This window comes from Sinocyclocheilus rhinocerous, unplaced genomic scaffold (assembly GCF_001515625.1).
Source record: "Sinocyclocheilus rhinocerous isolate Xijiao unplaced genomic scaffold, SAMN03320098_v1.1 scaffold269, whole genome shotgun sequence".
NCBI lineage: Eukaryota > Metazoa > Chordata > Actinopteri > Cypriniformes > Cyprinidae > Sinocyclocheilus > Sinocyclocheilus rhinocerous.
In genome coordinates, this window is record NW_015652298.1 from 524,317 (window position 1) to 544,909 (window position 20,593).

At 37.3% G+C, this 20,593-nt stretch overlaps 1 protein-coding gene across 3 annotated transcripts in view; it reads left to right on the plus strand.

Moving 5' to 3' along the window:
* The window catches only part of LOC107714502 (arf-GAP with coiled-coil, ANK repeat and PH domain-containing protein 3-like), a 101,343-nt gene that overhangs the window by 45,256 nt on the left and 35,494 nt on the right, over nucleotides 1-20,593 (plus strand). For all 3 annotated transcript variants that reach the window (XM_016520358.1, XM_016520359.1, XM_016520360.1), the window contains exons 2-4: nucleotides 7,541-7,598; nucleotides 9,467-9,586; nucleotides 9,671-9,724. In XM_016520358.1, the coding sequence (XP_016375844.1) occupies nucleotides 7,541-7,598; nucleotides 9,467-9,586; nucleotides 9,671-9,724 (232 nt within the window). The remainder of the gene's footprint in view (nucleotides 1-7,540; nucleotides 7,599-9,466; nucleotides 9,587-9,670; nucleotides 9,725-20,593) is intronic.

Genomic DNA, 20,593 nt, shown 5'->3' on the forward strand with positions numbered 1-20,593 from the left:
CCAAGCAACACACAGAAGTAAACAAAGGTGTATGTTTGTAGTGTAATTTACAACAGCTTCGAACACGGCTCAGCCAATCAGAATCAAGGACCGGAACTATCCGTTTTATAATCAAAAATAATTACTGTACTATTTATTCACTCTCAAAATTATTGCATTACTTATTTTGTATTATTTTCTAAATAAATTAACCTTGACCAGTTGAATAAAATGATACACATGAATACAATAAGACTCTTTTAATTCTTTCAAATAATTAATATAAAATTGCAGACATTATTTGTGAACTGACCAAAGTATTTAAAGCGAGTGTGTTACATTTAAAACATACATATTAACCATAGATGTTAAATTTTGAAGTTAAATCACTAGTTTTATGTAGAATTCTCCTACATTCTATACAATATTTAATGCAATTACATTAGAAGTAACTGTAATTAAATTAAAGAAAAAAATAAGAGTAGTCCCTTACTTTACTTTCTCAAAGAAAAAGTAATTAAATTACATTTCCCAATCCCACCCCTCTCCTTCTCACCGTTTCCTGTCCTTTCAAAAATCTCTTTACAAAAATAAAAAATACAGCTCAAAAATAAATAAATAAACCTAACAACAATAACAATGAGTTACAAATGCATAAATAAAGTTTTAATGTTTCCAAAACAAAGCATTGAATACTGATATTTAAAATGATTTGAAAAAATTTTAATATACTTTAAATTTCAAATCGCCAGTAGGTGGCAGCATGTTAGTCACTGCATGAGTGAGTCATTGAGTCATTCATTCATCTGATTTGTTCAGACGACTGATTCATTAAGGAATGAAGCATTTGAATGTCTTAGTGAGTGAGTCATTGAATCATTCATTCAACTCATTCACTCAAAATGAATGATTCATTCGATAAAAAAAACTTGCGTTGCTCAGAGATGCAAAACAGTTCTGCTGTGGCTTTGTTTGGAACTATTTTCATTGGTGAAATAGAGCAAAAACAGGAACTGTTGTATCTAAAATGTAAGTCACTTAATATTAGCTTCTTGTTTGAAAATCAATATCACATTTGCAGTCGTGCTGATATTTGGAGAAAAATAGTTATATATAGTTAATATTGATTAACTATATCTGATTATATAAATGTAAAAGACAAAGTCATAGAGGGACATTTTTGCCCCATGTCACGAAATCTATATGAATTTTAATAGACTAAATCAAATGCGCATGCATGGTAGTCTAGCCTGCATCATGTGCTGTATGTGTGCATTTTCTGGGTGTGTTTTAATTTGGTTTTAGAGATATTGTCAGATCGCGCACACCATTAAAACAACAATTACAATATTATCGTATAGACGATATACACCCTAGCTGTGCCTTTATATCTTTACAGTGTAAATTTAAGATGGCCTTTCTTGTGACTGGTTAACCTCCACTTAGTATAGTTTGAACTGTTGTTCATCAGGGCTGGTTGACGGTCATATTGTAATTTGCTTGTGGATGTGACGTGACACTGTCTAAATGAGACATTTTGTACCCTTTGTTTCGAATAAATGGTCTGTGTGGAGTGAGCTTTGCAATTATGATACACATGACTCTTTAAAAAGGCAAAGAAAACATGAATTTTCCATGATATCCCCCCTTAATACCTGTTAGCGTGTATTTATTCCATTAGTCGATGCTGCCGCAGCTGCCAGGGGTGTTTTAGGAGTCAGTACCTAAACACACTGGAAAAGCCCACCTGCTGGGTAACATGAAGGACTAATTCAGCTGTTTGTACGTGCTCAGGGTCTTCCTAATAATAGATCATGGGTATGTGGCATCCTTGCCACTCACTCATCACAGTTCATATGGAGTCCAGCGCTCATGAGTGTGGTTACTGTTGAGGCTGAACAACAAAGCCTGACCTCTCATCCTCAGAACAAAAATAAGGATGTTCTTGCATTACAAATGCACATTGAGATTTTTGTTTGTAACAGGTTATTGCACAATACTGTAGCATCAGTCTCTGCGATTAGTCCAACAGATGCTCTCAGTGATGGTCCACACCTTCTGTAAGTGCTGTTTTGGACTGCAAGACTGGAGTTTGGCTTTGCAGCTCCAAACTCTCCCTCTCCCTTGATAGAACCGTCAGCGCTGAGACCCGAGCCAGGGCACAGTCTGATCTCTGCATCTTGGCTCTCATAATGTATTCTGACATTGCTAAGAGCCAATGGGTCAATGACTAATTAGTGTCCAAGATAAAGAAGATGATTAAAAAAAATCTAGTTCTAATCTTAAGTGTCTTCTCTTTGTATTCATGATGGTTTCATATGGTTAAGAAAAAATCTATTTAACAAAAAAAAAGTTTAAGTTACAGTAAATGACTCTAAAAATATGATATGGTATAATCAAAAAGTTAAAAAAAATATTTTCCTTAAACCTCAAATACATGTATGCATCTTAATTATTACTTTCAAAAATGTTTTTAAATATATTTTTCAGGGTATTTTTCAAATACCCTGATTTATTCATTACTAAATATCATTGTTTTTGGTAAGTCGCACTGCATGCAATTTGCAGCCTGAACTAAATTTAAAGAGATTTATTACTTTTTTTTTTTTTTTCCCGAAGCTTTACTTTCTCTTGCTAAACTTTTTTTTTTCTTGAAAAAATATTGCGTTCCCCAGAGAAACTTTGCATTCACTTGCAAAACATTTGCGTTTACTCGTAAAACATTTGCGTTCCCCCGAGAAGCCTTGTAATTGCCTGGAAAACATTTTTGTTCTCTCGCAAGACTGTTGCATTCACTCGTAAAACATTCACATTCTACTGAGAAGCTTTGCGCTCACTCACTCGCAAAACATTTTAATTCTCTTGCAAAACGATTGCGTTCCCCAGAGAAACTTTGCATTCACTCGCAAAACATTTTAATTCTCTTGCAAAACGATTGCGTTCCCCAGAGAAACTTTGCATTCACTCGCAAAATGTCCGCATTTAGTTGCAAAAATTTGTGTTTCAATGAGAAGCTTTGCATTCGCTCGCAAAACATTTGTGTTCCCCAGTGAAACTTTGCAAAAAAATTGTCCATGAGAATTTCTTTTCTTTAGGAAAACTTTTTTATTCTCTTGAAAATAATGTTGTGTTGCCAAATTTTGCTCAGTGGTAAATCTCCATCACGTGCGTGCTTTCACGTGAAGCAGCATTAACTACACAGAGCCGTTGTTCACTGACGAGCTGCGCAAAACCACGTTCATATTCGCGCGATTTTTTGCGCAGCTTTTCAGTGAACAACGTCTCTGTGTAGTTAATGCTGCTCAATGTGAAAGCACGCACGTGATGGAAATTTACCGCTGATTACAGAACCGACTTTTCTGACAAGATGCGCGTTAAATATCGCATGCGATTTATCGTGCAGCCCTATATATATATATTTGTCAGTCCGTTCCTGAACTGATCTCAGCCAGTTGCAGCTGACCTTTACTGTTGGCTGTTTCCTCTCCATCTATTTAGCAGCGGCATTGAAGTGTTTAAAATGACTTAAAGCTGCTCAACAGTCTGTCCCAGAAGGCTAGTGACTGCAGCGGAGATGACAGAGGTGTTTAAATGGGATTGTGTCTATGTGTGTATGTAGGTCTGTGGAGTATTGACTGCTCATGACTCATAACAATGTCTTGTTAGTATCCACACACAAGCAGAGCAGAAGCCCCCCATTGCGACCTCTGTGCCCCACTTAAGGGGTTGCCATGACAACTGACCTTTCGTCCTGCGGTTTTTAAGTGTTTGTTCATCGTGTGGGTGCGTTTTGGGCTGATGGTTGAGTGGCCCCGGGAGGACGGCGGTGCATTAGGGACAACCTCTCATGTGGCCAGAGATGGCATAAACAATTAGAGCTTGGCGTCAAGTAGGGGTGTGCCATATCATACCGTCCACTCTAATATTTTTTACATGATAAAAAAGTGTCATATCGCGATATCAATGATATAGCGACGCGATGACACATGATGGATATATGTTCCCTAGCGCGTACAACAACAGCACAAACCCAATAGGTGTGTTCGACTTGAAGCAGCGCTGTGCAGACTGATCGGTAGTGCTGTGTTCGATACAATTTATGAGAGAGAGAGAGGCTGTGTATGTATAAATTACCACCGTTTTTCCGTGTTTCTCTATTAACAGTGAATCTGTGGCTTTAATTGCTTTAGACATGATGGATATATGTTCCCTAGCGCGTACAACAACAGCACAAACCCAATAGGTGTGTTCGACTTGAAGCAGCGCTGTGCAGACTGATCGGTAGTGCTGTGTTCGATAGATCCCCGAAACAGAGCTTCCCACTTGCGCAATAAGGAAATATCTGCTAAGTGTGTTACTTGTTTTTGTCAACTTGGCAACCATGTGCACACACTCTCTCTTCACTGTGGATAAACGCACTTGCTTTCTGAAAACACCGGTTAGCTTGCAGTTTAGCGATCTCCTCTTCAACGCGCGCAGCGTGAGTGACTAAAACGTGTGCGCGTGAGATACAGTGAAGACAGTGCATTAGTTTAGAACTCTTCTAATTTTTTTTTTTTAAATGTGGAGTGTGTGTTGATTTGTGCAATGATAACCTACCAGCAATGTTAAGATGATTTAAATATATTACCAACTACATGCAGAGGTCAGCTGCCTGCTCTGCCAATAGTTAGCAACAGCCATATAGTATGCAGTGTTTAATAAACAGCTGTTTTACAAAATTCTTCTGAGGTGAAATTCAGTGCAGTCCTTTATCGTGAATTGTTATCATATATCGTATCGTGGCCTATGTATCGTGATACGTATCGTATCGTGACTTTGCTGGTGATACACAGCCCTATTGATCGGTGTATGACATCAAAGTATCACAAGAGTGGTTCTAGAGCATATTCGAGCGCACACTTTTACCGTCAAAAATAGGCTATGACAGTAGCTCATTGGAAAAGGATGGAAAATGCCCTTCATTTTGTTTGCAATAATAAATGCTGCTGCCTGCCAGCTGCAATCACCAATAGAACGTTGTTCCATGTTTTTTTTCTATATCGTCATAAATATCGTTATCGCAAATATTCTTGAAATATCGTGATATAATTTTGAGGCTATATTGCCCACCCCTAGCGTCAAGTTTTCCAAGAAACACAATCTGACAATGTCTTTCAAAGCAGAAGATAATTAAATTACCAAGAAGAGGCATATCCAGACATATGGGTGACTGATACTACTTGTTTTTTGTTGTTGTTTTTGTTGTTCAGACTTTTATCTATGTAATGAAGCAATAAGCCATGACGTGCCACTCTTTACTGTGATTTAACAGTAAAAAAGTGATGGTAAGCGGCATGTAGGCATAAATGTTCAACACATGCATTTACTTTATTAATATGTCAAAATGAAATCTTGAAAGCAATGTTTATTAGTGCATATTATACCATCAAAATAATTTTCCACCATTTTGGCCCAACTGTGTTTTTGGAGACTCCAAATCCAGTCAGTTCTTGATGTGTATGTATATACAGTATATATACATATATTCCCCCCTTGTTGAATGTACCATTTTGCCTAGAAATATGTCATATTTCAGTAGTAAAAATGGTTTTGGAGATGTTGACCAATGTGTGACAAACAGTAGTTTATCAGTCTGTAGTCTGTTTACAGTTGCCAAGAGAAAAAGCAAGCTGCATTAATATAATGCATTAATGCCCACCCACTTTTTCAGTAGCCTTGGTTCTGCAAATATTTTTTCTATTCATTTTTCCATAAGGATCTTTAAAAAGTCCTAAATAAAAGAGTTATAAGCCGTGAACCAAACCAACCAGCTATGAGGTCATAAGATTACAAAATTAAAGTTGGCGCAAAAAAGCAAAAATCAGACAAAAACATAAGGGTATATGCCTGTATAATTAACAGCCTCAATAAGGAAAAGAACTACAATCCCATGAAGCATTGCAAATGACATAAACTAAAAATGGTGGAGAAATATAAAACAATTGATTTAAAATATTAATTGTGTATATACTGTATATAAACACAAAATATGAATATATACAGTGCTTCATTGGATGGTTGCTGAGGAATTCTGCTCTTAAACATGATTATTTAATAAATAAAAAGCATATACCATTGATTTTAACAGCCTCATAGCTCACAGCAGGTATGTTTTCAACGGTTTTGGGGATTTTTACTTCAAGAACCCGACTGTTACATTAGAATTAAATAAATGGCTTCAAATGTGGCTCAGCAAATCAAAATTGGAGTTGTGTTGTTATACAAATAGTGTAAGAGTATAGCAACATTTACTGACATTTAAATCTGAGCATCAAAATGGTCACATAGTGTGACTATCCAGGTGTTTGTTCAGACTTCCTCACAGATAAGATACAAATTTATGATTTTGAGTTTCAATTTACCAGTGACAAAATAGTTTTTGACCGAAAATTGAGAGAATTACAAACAATTACTGTAGCTGTACAGCGATGGCAATACTGTGGTACTTTTTTATATTTACCGAATTAGAGAAAGATTACTGTGTGATATACAGTATACTGGATATGTGTGCAAGGCTGCAAGCAGAGCCACACATATGCTTGATGCCTGGACTCCTCTCGGCCCTGCTTGAGTTAGCTAACGTGATAAATCTAAGTAACAGAGCATGAGGTGTGGGAGGATGAGCTGTGGAGGGAAAACCTCAGACGTCTCAACAGTTTCTTCAAACATGCACCAACTCTGGTGAGCTGAGTAAGAGCAATAGCTTTTAGCTGGAATCCAAACTGGATTAAAAAGGCTTTCAGATAGTGTGAGATTAGATATGTCGTCATGCATTTATGAAATTGATGTTCATAAAGGTGTAACCTAATCTCAGAGCACGCCTGCTGCAGAGAGAGATAGTGTGAAGATGTAAATTGATACGGTTTTTCTATCGTCAATCTATATTCGCTACAAATAGGCTCTGGGATCAACTGTAGGTCATTGACGTTAAAGAGGCAATAGCATAATAAGAGATACATCCCTTTGCAATCAACTAAATACAGTTTAAAAGCCTCTATTGAACCTGAGTGCACATCTATATAGAGGGTGACTGATGGCAGATACTTACTGTTTGCTAAGGCAATGTTCCTGGTTCAGTGTTATGACTCATTTTTTGTCTGTGCATTAAAAATAATGACTTGACTTTTTTTCTGAATTCAGAAATGTATCTATTTTTTGGGTGGCATAAAGTCAACTTGCAGTGTCAGTTTGGTATGGTATGACTGCCCTGATAATGTTAGCTAATGTTATCGTATTGGACAAAAACTAAATGACTTTGCTCACGCAGGGTATAACAACTGCCCCAAATTATATTTGATCATTTTTGTACTTTTGTATTTTTCCACACCATGTTACATTTGTGGTACTCCTGGTCAAAAATGGCCAGTGTATTGTTACCAAATATTGGATTTAATCTTTTTTGTCAATCTTTAATTTAATCTTTTTTTAATGGTTTTGTTTATCCTTTGATATAACCCATCAGTAATGACTTTGACTTATCTGTCATCTAATGAATAATGTGTTTCTTGTGTCTCTGCAGGGCGAATATCGATGAAGTTGAGACTGATGTTGTGGAAATAGAAGCCAAGCTGGATAAGGTATGAATAAACTCTGTTTGAAATAACTTGATTTCATTTGATCAGTGTCTTCTTTGCCTTGTTTAATTGAGACGTTTGAGGTAGGGATGTTCATTTTAACCGGTTAACCGACCATAAGAATTTTGACGATTAATACAATCAGTTAAACGGTTTAAAAAGTCATTTAATTTTTTTTTTTTCAGTAATTTATCAAAATATTTAAAAAGGTTTGCTGCATGGTTAAAAAAATACGGTATGCGTATAAAAAAATTTGTTTTTGGAAAAACATAAGTCGCATTTTATTGTTTCATTCAGAAATAGGCCTAATGCCGACGCGAAATGTTTGCAAACATTATAATAAACACCGTAAACATAGCTAGGCTATTTTAGTTCCCTTTACTCCACAACAAATCCTTTCAATTAACAGTATTTAGAAAAGATCAAGAATTTAAAATATAAGAATCTATATCTATATAAACGACAAGCCAAAACGAATTCATTTAGGTTAAAACGAAACTGAAACCAACATTGGGTCTCTCGTTCCACATAAAATCAAATGTTTCCGTATTCGCGATGTATTTGAATGGCAAATTATTATTTATTATGTACTTCACTCGCGTTCCAATATCTACGTAAAACAAAAAGTTTTGCATAACATCATGGCGGTGCGGTGATAACACTCAACGGCACAGATTTTACTACATATTTTTTTTTACTACATAGGTTTTGTTTCCATATGTTTGACTGACTGTATTTTATTATGATAATGAACAGGCTGCATTGTCAAGGTAACAATGCTTAACTGTGTGCGCGCATGCGGCACCGGCGCAATCACTTCAGTTTTTTCCTTCTAACAGTGGAAGAAACTACTCCTTTTAGTCAACGAGGCATTTGTTGCATCCAGTGGGGACATAATTACGGATTATAATGACTTATACAGTCTTTTTACGCGTTGCGTTGCGTTGCGTTGCGTTGCGTTGCGTTGGCCTAGTAGTTTCGCTTTCACAACGAAACGCACAGCGTCTTCACAACATGGCGGCAGCAACAATACTACAGCGAGAATAAAAGTTACGCCTTCTTTCTTTGCGTGAACATTTGGGCGGCGTTATGCAAATCTTCCCACACAGTGATGTAGATATGTGGGTGGCGTGTTAGAATGAGCTGTTTTAGGAGGGCGCGGTTGACTCTTCACTTTTATAAAGAATATCTCTTTGGATTTGAGACTTTAGTCTTTGCAACTTTACAGATCTTCTTTATGCACCAAGAGCTTGTAACACTCCAAAGAGAAAGGAAAACTTGAAATCGCATCATATGACCCCTTTAAGATATTTTTGATGAAATCCGAGAGCTTTCTCCATAGACAGCAACGTAACTGAAATGTTCAAGGCCCGGAAAGGTAGTAAGGACATCGTTAAAATAGTCCATGTGACATCAGTGGTTCAACTGTAATTTTATGAAGCTACGAGAATAAATTTTGTGCGCAAAGAAAACAAAAATAGCAACTTATTCAGCTGTTTTTTTCTCTTCGGTTTCAGATTAGGATGCGCTTTCACGAAAGTTAAAAATATAAAATTATATAATCAAAATATAATCATATATAATCAAAAATATAATCATGTAATAAAAAATATAACCATATATAATAAAAATATAACCGTATATAATTAAAAATATAATCATACAATAAAAAAAATCATAATCAAAATATAATCATGGTTATTAATTGTTATTACACAACACATCTAAAGTATCCAGATAAAAATGTATTCCAGGTGAATAACCAGCAGGCAAATATTGCAGATGATTGTGCTTAGTAAATGGAGAGAAGCAGAAATAGACTCAAACTCGATAAATATAATTGTGTATATCTGTCTCTCTCTGTCCATCAGCTGGTGAAGCTATGCAGCGGGATGATCGAAGCGGGTCGTGTGTACATCAGTGCCAATAAACTCTTCGTCAACGGCATTCGAGACCTGTCTCACCACTGCAAAAAGGAGGAGATGATCTCAGTAAGCATTCATTTCAGAATGACTCAAGTAATAGTCACACCTTCATGAGCTGTGTTGATTTTTTGATTATTTGTTTCATTTCAGGAATGTCTTGAAAAGTGTGGCGTGAGCCTTCAGGAAATCGTTAACTATCACATGGTAAGACACATGTCCCTCGGGCTCGCTCTGCATGGCCACATGTCCCATAACAAAACACACATGCACACGTTTCAGTCCGAGGTCATAATGATTCATCATATATTACCGTAACCTGGCGGGGCCTGTAGTTCTCTCATGGGTGTTTTTATTATGAAACCATATTACGCGTGCCGTGGGGCGTAACTCATCCCAGAAAACATGGATCTTTTTACACGGGGTGTTTCACATCATATGTGCTTGTTTTTTTTGTTTTTTCCCCCCCCAAAAAAAGCCATTTGGAGAGTCATAAAAGGCATCTTGCAGAGGTGGGGGACTCGAGTCACATGACTTGACTCGAGTCTGACTCGAGTCGCAAATTTAAGGACTTGTGACTTCTTAGTGTTCAGTTTCAAAATGTTTGACCTTTCTGTCACTTTTATTGAAAAGTAAATATAGTTAGGACAGGAAATGTTTAGGAACTAAAGGAGGAATTGGAAATGTTGCAAGCTGGATTCGAACTTGAGCACCACAGATCAATGTAAAATGGTTTGTACATGTGAAACCACTCATAATCACATTTACTGCTTCATCTGAGACTGAGTTGCGTCATCATGCAAGAGTTTTGGGGTGTTTTCCTGCTCTTGAGGATCGAGTAATTGAAAACAGAGACAGAGTGGCAATCAGTGTGCAAACTCTACATGTCTCCTGTTACCGCAGCCACCTTCACTTTTAAAGAAAGAGGAAATACCAGGGCTGTGGTATAAAGGACTTGTGGCTTTTTAATTGTCAGCCCAAAGACTGCTGATCCCTTCCTGCTTGTAGCATCAGCAGCATTTGAACAGAAACAGTTCGACGTTTCCTTTGTTCTCTGAGTTTCTTGGTCATTCTCGCTGCTTTTATGGGTAATTAGACTCAGTTTATTCTTGTGATAAACTGTTTTTGTGAGACATGACTGCGGTGAACACTGAATTCCTGAACTTAACCAGAAAAACGTCAAGGTCACACCCTCAAGTGAACTTGTTTACTAAAACTTGGTGAAATTTAGAAATCTTAGAAAAGAGTCCCAAATACAATTATTTTTATAAATAAAATGTGTGTGTGTGTGTGTTTTTTTTAGGGAAACTTAGGGGACCATTTTAAAAACTGTCATAGTTCTACGGAAAATATTATAATGGCTTTACAATTTTTTTATTATGGCTCTTGTTATTTGCTAAAGTTTTTAAATGCACAAATTTGTAATCTTTTCCCGTTAAATATTGTAAAAAATAATTGTACTACTTCGGTAGTACACTAGTTAATAATAAAAATTGTAAAATTAAATAAAAGTGTTAAAATCTTGAAAATGAATAATAATAATGCAAAATGCATTTTCTTGGTAGGTAAGAAACATTTTTTGTTGTTTGTCTGGCAAGGTGCTTACTTCTTGACAGCCTTATATATTTATAATATTTATATATATTATACTATTATAGCATACTATATACTATATATCATTAATATTTTGAATTAGGTTTGATTTTTATATTTTCAGTTTTCATTTAAATTTTACTTTGTTTTAATAATTGTATTATGTGCTTTTTTTCATTTTTATTAGTTTAAAATAAAATAAAAATCTATTTGGCTTTCATTTTTTCATTGGCTTTCAGTTTTCATTTTAGTCATTTAATTTTTAGTACTTAAACTTATTTTATTTTGGTTAGTTGCCAAGGGAACTAAATTTTGTTCATTTACATTTTTCATCTAATATTAATATTTTTATATTTCATTTTATATTATATTTCAGCTTTAACAAAGTAATGAAAAAGATTTGTAATACTTATAATTCTAGTTACAATAACAACAGTGCTTCTTGATTCTTACACACAGCTGTCTGTCTATGGTAGGAACGAGAGATGAAGCCTGTGTGCTGAAAGAACATTACTTTAATTCACTCCTCTTGTTCCTGCTCTCTCCTGTTTTTTTCGGGTCAAAGCTGTTAGCTTGCCACTCTATAAATCTGAAGCCTGGCCATTTTACTCTGGATCTAATCTGCCTGCCTCATAAATCCAGGACGCCCATCGCTGCCAAGTCCCTGGATGCTGTGAATCACTGATGGTGGAGGGCAGATATTATATATATATATTTTTTTTTTTTTTTTTTTTCGTTTAAATCAGGATTCATTGACACATTGTGTGCGTTTTTAGCCTTTATTATGACAGGACAGTTAGTTGACAGGAAGTGAAGTGGGAGAGAGATGGGGGCGGGCTCGGGAAAGGTCCTTGAGCCAGGACTCGAACTCGGGACACCCAAAGCGCAATGGCGCTATATGTCAGCGTGCTGACCATGATGCTATCAGCGCCGACAGACACTAAAGCAATAAGCCCCAAGAAGCCGTGGTTTACAGTGAATTTATAACAGCTAAGGGGTGTTGTTATAAAACAGTTATTCCATATACGTAGTAAGGTTTCACAAAATAAAACAGAGCAAATAAAGTGTAATGGTATTAATAAAAACATTATTCTTCCGCCAAACAATGTAGTTCCTCAGAAACGGTTGTGGTTCCAACAAAGTGGTTGCCGAGCAACACACAAATGTATGTTTGTGTATGTTTGTAGCATAGATATATATACGTAGATGCCTCATTAGCGACTGTTTCTATGGCCGCTATACGTAAGCCGTCCGCCATCTTGGAACAGTCAACTTGACATCATTCACCATAGTAATCACTGAATATTCGAAAGATGCCACAATCCTGCACAGAACGGCTCAACGGCTCTGTGCGAACCTACAGAATGGTGAATGACGTCAAGCTGACCGTTCCAAGATGGCGGCCGCTTCTACGTGCCTGGAGCGGTCGAATAGGGTATCTATACATATCTATGGTTTTTAGAGTAATTTACAACAGCTTCGAACTTGGCTCAACCAATCAGAATCAAGGACCGGAACTATCCGTTTTATAATTTGTGTTTTTGCCTCTTATTCCTAATAATAATAGCCAATATTATTTTAGTTTTCACCATTTTTCTATACTTTTATTTAGTGTCAATGCAGAATGGCAATCACCATAAAAGATTAATTTCACCGTAAGACTTTTTAAGCAAAGTAAGATGCATTTGATACACTTCCTGTCCTGTTAGCATGGAGACAAATTGTTAGGATTGTGTAAATCTATAGTACTTACTGTAATTGAATGAAAGCCTGTGTGTCTTCTGATCAGGCAGCGTAAATGGGTCTGTTTATTGAGTTGTTGGAGTCCAGGCAGTCGTAATTTGAACTAACCTGTTGAAGTGACGCCTCACTACCTCCCCACTGAGTGTAATTACTGATATTATCTGTTTGGCGTGAGGAGTGTAAAAGGAGGCCATAGAAATGAGTGAATGAGTAATGAAAGAACGTTTTTCACTTGTGATTTTAAAGGTGATAACAGGAGTGTTGTCATACCTGCAGAGGCTGTGCTGTTATACCGACTGCCAAACAAGCTCTACTGCTTCTGGGTATATTCATCTATGTCAGACATCTTGAATATGCGCACTTTAAACTCTGTGCCTCAAGACGCATTGCACCAATTTTGTTATCAATGACATCCAATGAGTTCTGCTCACTACAGTAGGTTCATGTCCTGAAAATATAGATTTTTATTTTCTCTGTAAATTTGAGGATACGCCATATTTCAGTGTTCAGTGGAATAAGGCTCTTGTTAGTGCCTGTATCTGATTCACAACATAGGGAATGGAATGAGACATAGCATGTGTGAGATATTTGAAACAAAAAAACCTGATTTAAAAGTGCTTATTTTGAAGTCTAATGTTTTTCTTCTAAGTTTTGATGCTTTTAAATTATATATTTCATCACTAGAGCCATTTCTCAATATGTGTTCTTTTCTGTTATAGTGGATTTGTGAAACATTATCAGATGCTGACAGTTCAAAGTCTCAATCTGTTATTTTTTTCCTGGGAAAATTATTTTATATTTTTAAACTTAAAGGAACAGTTCACCCAAAAATGAAAATTCTGTCATTAATTACTCACTTGTGTCGTTCCAAACCCATAAGACCTCCGTTCATCAATGAGACATAGCATGTGTGAGATATTTGAAACAAAAAAACGATTTAAAAGTGCTTATTTTGAAGTCTAACGTTTTTCTTCTAAGTTTTGATGCTTTTAAATTATATATTTCATCACTAGAGCCATTTCTCAATATGTGTTCTTTTCTGTTATAGTGGATTTGTGAAACATTATCAGATGCTGACAGTTCAAAGTCTCAATCTGTTATTTTTTTCCTGGGAAAATTATTTTATATTTTTAAACTTAAAGGAACAGTTCACCCAAAAATGAAAATTCTGTCATTAATTACTCACTTGTGTCGTTCCAAACCCATAAGACCTCCGTTCATCTTCAGAACACAAATTAAGGCATTTTTGATTAAATCCGAGAGCTTTTTGACCCTCCATAGACAGCAACGCAACTGACACGTTCAAGGCCCAAAAACGTAGCAAGGACATCGTTAAAATAGTCCATGTGACATCAAGGGTTCAACCGTAACATTATGAAGCTACAAGAAAACTTTTTGTGCTTAAAGAAAACAAAAATATTGACTTTATTCAACAATTTCTTCTCTTCCGTGTCGGTCTTCGACGCCGCATGTTCACAACAGTACCACGACGCACGCTAAAGAAGTATACAACTTTTAGTTGCCTTTGAGGGCATCAACTTTGCTCTTTACTTCCTGCTAAAATCTCCAGACCTCGACTATTGCTCCATTATGTAACATGCACATTTCCAGAAGTAAGAATCGGCTAATACTCTTTATCATTTCAAGATTTTCATTTTTGTTTTACCACAACTGAGGGTCTGAAAGCCAGTTTGCTTTCTTTCCACTTGAAAGCAACACAGAACCCTTTGACCGGCATTATTGATCTTGTACTCTTCCTGCGATGTTTCAGCATGCTTTCTGCAACACATTTTTTGAATTAAACTAATTTAAGTATACAGTTCATGAACGGCCCAGCCATTTGGCAGCCGGGCTCTGTAAAGTGTTCTCGTATGGAACAGGTTTTTTTAATTTATTTTTTTTATGCAGGAAGTCAAAAGCTGAGCAGGCAGTTCAGAGTCACATGCAGACCATTCCAACAGTTTGCAGCCAAGTGCTGAACATGCTGTCTGCCTCCAAAGCGTGTCACTTCCATTACTGCTCCAAAGAAAAGGAGGTTACCATCTGATATTCCTCGTGCCAGTTTGGAACATTTGGATGGGACTGTTTGCCTTTCCATGGTCAGACATTCTCTTCGACCTGTATTGTATTTAGTGCTTCTTCAATGATGGACTTTTAGAAAATTAAAGTTTTAAAAACTTTTCCCTCTTTCACTACTATATTTAATTTGACTACTAAAAATGTCCAAAAATAAATGACAAAGGCATAATGATATATGGTCAAACCAAAATTTATTCAGACACCTTCAACATTTCTCACATTATCACAGTTTATTCGCTATAGATTAGAAAATGGTAGTAAAATATGACGAACTCAGAGTTAAACTCATCTTGATAATGTCAGATAACTTTGATAGAAAGGTGTGTAATGGATTACAATCAACCAAAATTATGCAGCTGTTAAATTTAAGTACACAATTAGATAATACAAATTTAGGTCAACCAATTACCAAGCAATGCTTAATTTTGTTCAGTCTGTGGTGTAAAGTTCGCATTAGCAATTAAAGACAAATACTTAAGCAAAACATGGTCAAGTCAAAGTGTTCCAAATTTTTATCAGTTTTACTGGTTGTCCACTGTATGAAGAATTTTTGGGGTATAATATATCACAGTTCACTTTATTTTGCTATCCTCACTTACATAAATGAACTATAGTGTCCTGCACCCGCTAGTAAAAAGATATCAAAAATGATATCTGGTGTCTGAATCATTTTTGGTTGGACTGTTTATAACGAACAAAAGTTTATTCAAATGTATTTGTTGTGTTCATTTAATAAACATCAACCCCTGAGACATAAAAGTGCCTGAAGTTGAAGAAGTTCCCAGTTAATGCTTTCATTCTTTCTTCCGTTCTCTCATCCTCTTTTGTTCCACTGCTGAAGGGCTTGCAGAAGCTCCTCTCTTCTCCATCTCAGTGACCGTGATGCTTCACTGACTCTTAGCTCTCTGGCGCTACATAAAAGGCCTGTGCTTTCTGAGGGACACTAGCACACGTACGTTGGGCTACAGGGCACGATTAAACCTCCTCTCACTCTCTCGGCTCATTCAGATCTTCCTCAGTCTCTCTCTGAGTCGCCGACAGTCAGTCATCCTCAGACTCTTGATGTCTTTCTTAGACTGTTGTGTGGTTTAAAACGAGATTTGTTTTGGGGGGGTTTTGCCTATTTTAATGCCAACCAGGAACAAAAAACTAGTGTTGCTGAAGTTTATTACATAGGACGTCTACTCACTAAACTTTACGGTGCGTGCACTTGTGCCATGTTTGAAATCACCCCCACACCCTCATTCACTTTTCCCCACATTAGTCCACTAATATAGTCCACCAGTATTTGTTCCTCCTCGTAGGGCGGGACGATATGACCTAAAATCAAAATCTGATTTATGTTCAGGTGTTTGTTTTGCAAATAAGTTTGGTTTTAGTTATTTGATTTGGGACGTAACAATGCACAGTTGATAAATATATGTGACAATTCAAGTCGACTGAGATTAAATTTCATTCATTAAATGAATAGCAATACATTTGGGGGTGAGGGTTTATATGAATGTATCTCTGAAGGGAACTGACTGCCTTCAGAAAAGTTTAGATGGTGTTTTTTTTCATCTGTCCACCATATAATACATATTAAAGTAGTGCAGTGCTGCTGTGTTTACAGCGGTAACTAAGGGTGCTTTCACACTTGGTTCGATTGCTTGGTCCGAACCCGAGTTCGATTGCTTCCCCCTGCCCCCGCTGGACTGTGTTCACATTATTATTTGGGTCCGAACCGTGGTTCGTTTGCGTCGTCAAGCCAGCAGCTGTTTACCCCGTTGCTTAGTAACGATGGCGCAGGAGAAGACGGCAAAATGCGTAGCAAGGCTCTCTTCAATTTTATATTTATGTTTTTGAACCGTTGGTTTTGTTTCCAAAGCTTCAGTACATAACGGCACTTACATCTGCCTTACGAATGTACTGCAAATGCTCTAAAGTACTCTGAAGGTGAACAGAAATGAGATATACAGCTCTCTGCTTGCAGCGCGTCAGTCACGCTCGTCAAGAAAGTGAGTGAAACACACACACACACATTTTTATCAAATAATACGTCATTAATAGCGGTTCACTTCCGTGATTTGGTACGATTGCGTTCACATCAGCAGCGAACCGTACCGGAGTTCACTTGAACCGTACCCCAGACCACCTTTTTTAAACGGACTCGGGTACGGTTCACGGGTGCGCACCCGAGTTCGGAAGACAGCGTTCACATCATCCAAACGAACCGAACTCTGACGTCAATCGAACCCGGGTGCGCACCAAAAGTGCTAGTGTGAAAGCACCCTAAGGAAACGCTGTATCACTGCTGTTCCAGAAGCGCCGCCTGCTGGCAGAGAGTGAATTTGCGATTTAATACAGCACACCTGCTGTTTTTGTTTCATTCAGATGTTTTATGTAGAATCATTTCGCAAAGTTAAAATCAAACCACTCTGTTTTTGCTTGAAATTTCGAAATTATACAATCTCAAAAACGGCTCATGCTGCATGTATGCAGCATCTTTGTTTGGATCGTGATTACAATGCAGTGGTTGCCTCTAATTTTAATTAGAAAGAGCACAGGCAAAGTCTTAGTTTGAGATTTCTTGAGAGATTTCTTTCATTTGTTTTATTTATTTGTTATTTGACATAGGCCGCATTTTGCAGCATTTTGAAACAAAAAAAGGACACCTTTTAATTTATAGTTTCTTAAATCTCATTTTGTTCAAACAATCGTGAGAAAATCGTATGGTGAAATCAGTTTTGTGAATCATATCGCATTGTGAGTTGAGTGAATTGTTTCATCTCTATATTTGATGATTGATTGAGTTTGCAGCAGTGGCGGCTCATGGGTTTTAAAATAGAGGAGGCACACTAATTGTATTGGTCTGGGATCCCTGCCGATTATTATTATTATTATTTACTTAACCACTTTAAAATGGCTTTTTGGTTGCTTTTAGTCGGAAAACATAAAGAAAACGACACACATACAGCAAGATAATATAATTTCACTTACCTGGCCTATCACTTGAAGCAAACATCCATCCCTTCTTAAAAGTCTGTGTTAAAAGAGGCTAATTTTTTTTACCAATAGAGGCACGAGAGCTCAGCTCTCCCCCGGCCTCCCCCTCCCCTTCTCTATCATTAGTGGTTGTAATTACATCAGCAGATTCGGCACATTCGCGATAGAAAAGCGACGCTTTCCAACTTCAGTAACATGTTATGGTATTACAGCTGTGAAATTACAAACAAAAAATACACGTTCTGAGATATGAACTGAAATGAATTGTGAATTTTATTAACATTAAATCGTCTTCCTCCCATTTTCACCTCAAAATTTTGGGGAAGCTGTGCCTCCCCCGACGAGCCGCCACTGGTTTGCAGGAATATGGGCGTGACCTTGATACCGCGGCTCCATGTCATGATCAGGACTGTGCAGACTCCGCCTCCTAATGACATCATTACTACTATGGAAGGAAGTGGAGATGCATCGTCCATCTTTTTTTTTTTTTTTACAGTCTATAGCAGGGGTGGCGAACTCCGGTCCTGGAGAGCCGCAGTCCTGCAGAGCTCAGCTCCAACCCTAATAAAAACTCACCTGCCTGTAGCTTCCTAGTAACCCTTCAGACCTTGATTAGCTTGTGCAGGTGTGTTTGATTAGGGTTGAAGCAAAACTCTGCAGGGCTGCAGCTCTCCAGGACCGACGTTCGCCACCCCTGGTCTATAGTGTCGAGTTGTTACTGTTGGGTCAGTGTTGCCACCTTATGGACAAACTAATTAGTGTGAGCTGAGCGTAAATCTGTAGAGAGAAAAATCTGGTTTATACTATGCTGAAATTGTGTAAATGTGAAAACTTGGGTATACTTTAGGCATAAGGGTTCAGGGAATGTTCATATCTTTAAGTCTGAGCAGCAGTAATAATAATGCTTGACTTAGCAAACATCACTGATGAGAGAATTGGGACATTTGAGGATGATGGGTGGAAAACGCTGATTCTAGTCTAGTCCTTTGCAAAATGCAAAGGCTGGGAATTGATGGAACTGAGCAAAATGCAAATGTCTAAGCTTTTCTGCTTCTGCTTTTCGCTGTGCTCCCTCTCTCTCTTCCTCCCTCACATGCCAGCTTTACCCTCAAGACATGTTGCCCTCCTGTTCCATGTGACATGCTCTGTCACATGTGCTCTCGTTGCAGCTTATCGCTGCCATAAAGCTGCTGCGTCTGTGACCAGAATTGAGATGATTGCAGCGTAAAGCTTTTCCTCTAGTCTCGTTCTACTGACATCATGTATGATCCGCAGTGACGGACCCTGGCACTGACACGCCTTCATTCTTGCGACCTTACTTGCAAGACCCCCAGGGCTTGACTGCATGAGCATGTGCAGATTGTATTCTCATGCATCACGCTGTGTTTGCCTGTCGTGTCCTGGAAGATGCCACTGTCTGCCAGCATCCATCCTGTGCAATGCATTTGTGACCTATTTAACCCTTGACCTGCAGTCGCCCACCTTGACCGACTGTGAGAGGGTGAGAGATGGGTGTGGGGCTCTGGTGCAGTCTTTTGGGTTTACAGGAACAGACCTGCATCTGCTTTGCCATCTGCTGGTGATTTCAGAGAAGTGCACCCTTAGTGTTCAACTAGCCTACAGCCAGAATGGTTTTCAAAGCCTTTGGCTGGCTATTGCTACTAACTAAAAACTGCGTTTCAGGCACAGAAATGTTGGCATAATTTTAGATTTTGGTCCTAATTGAGCATAGTTTTTACACTACTTTACATTTAGGTCTAATTGTTTGTTTTCAATACGTATATGTGAAGGATTGCTCTAGCAGTCTGTAGTGCGTTGGACTGTAATATAGTAATGACACTAATGAATAACTATTGATTTTTGCTCACAAAATCCGCATTATTTGATCAAAATATGAATATTGTGAAATATTATTACAATTTAAAATGTTTTAATATCTTTTAATATACTTTGAAATGTAATCAATTCCTGTGATGCAAAGCTGAATTTTCAGTATCATTATTCCAGTCTTCAGTGTCACATGATCCTTCAGAAATCATTCTAATATGCTAAAACATTTACTATTATCAATGTTGAAAACAGTTGCACTGCTTCCAATTTTTTGTGTAAACTGCAAATTTTTTTAATTTTAATTATTTTATTTTTTTCAGGATTCTTTGAATAGAATGTTCAAAAGAACAGCTTCATCGTGTCATTGCTGAATAAAAGTATTCATTTCTTTAAAAAAATAAACTAAAACATTACATTGTTATGCCAGTAGGTGGCGACAAGTGAGTGTCTTTTAGTATTATAAGTTTTTGAGTCATTGAATTGTTCACAAAACTGAACCGTGAACAAGATTAAATCACATGAACTGAATGATTGTCTAATTTGTTGACCAATGAAGTGTCGAAATGAACAAGAAGAATTTGTCCACTTAAAGGATTCGTTCACAGACACACCACTACATCAGGGGTTCTTAATCCTGAACTCCCTGCTCTGCATATTTTGCATGTCTCCCTTTTAACACACCTGATTCAAATCACCAGCTCATTAAAAGAGAGCTCCATGAATGAACTGTGTTCTGATTGACATGGTCCCTACACAGTGTTCACTGTGATGTCCACTTCGCAGGGCACTTATGGTTGAATGGAAGAAACCTCTAAAGCAATAAGAGAAACATACAAAATGTGCAGG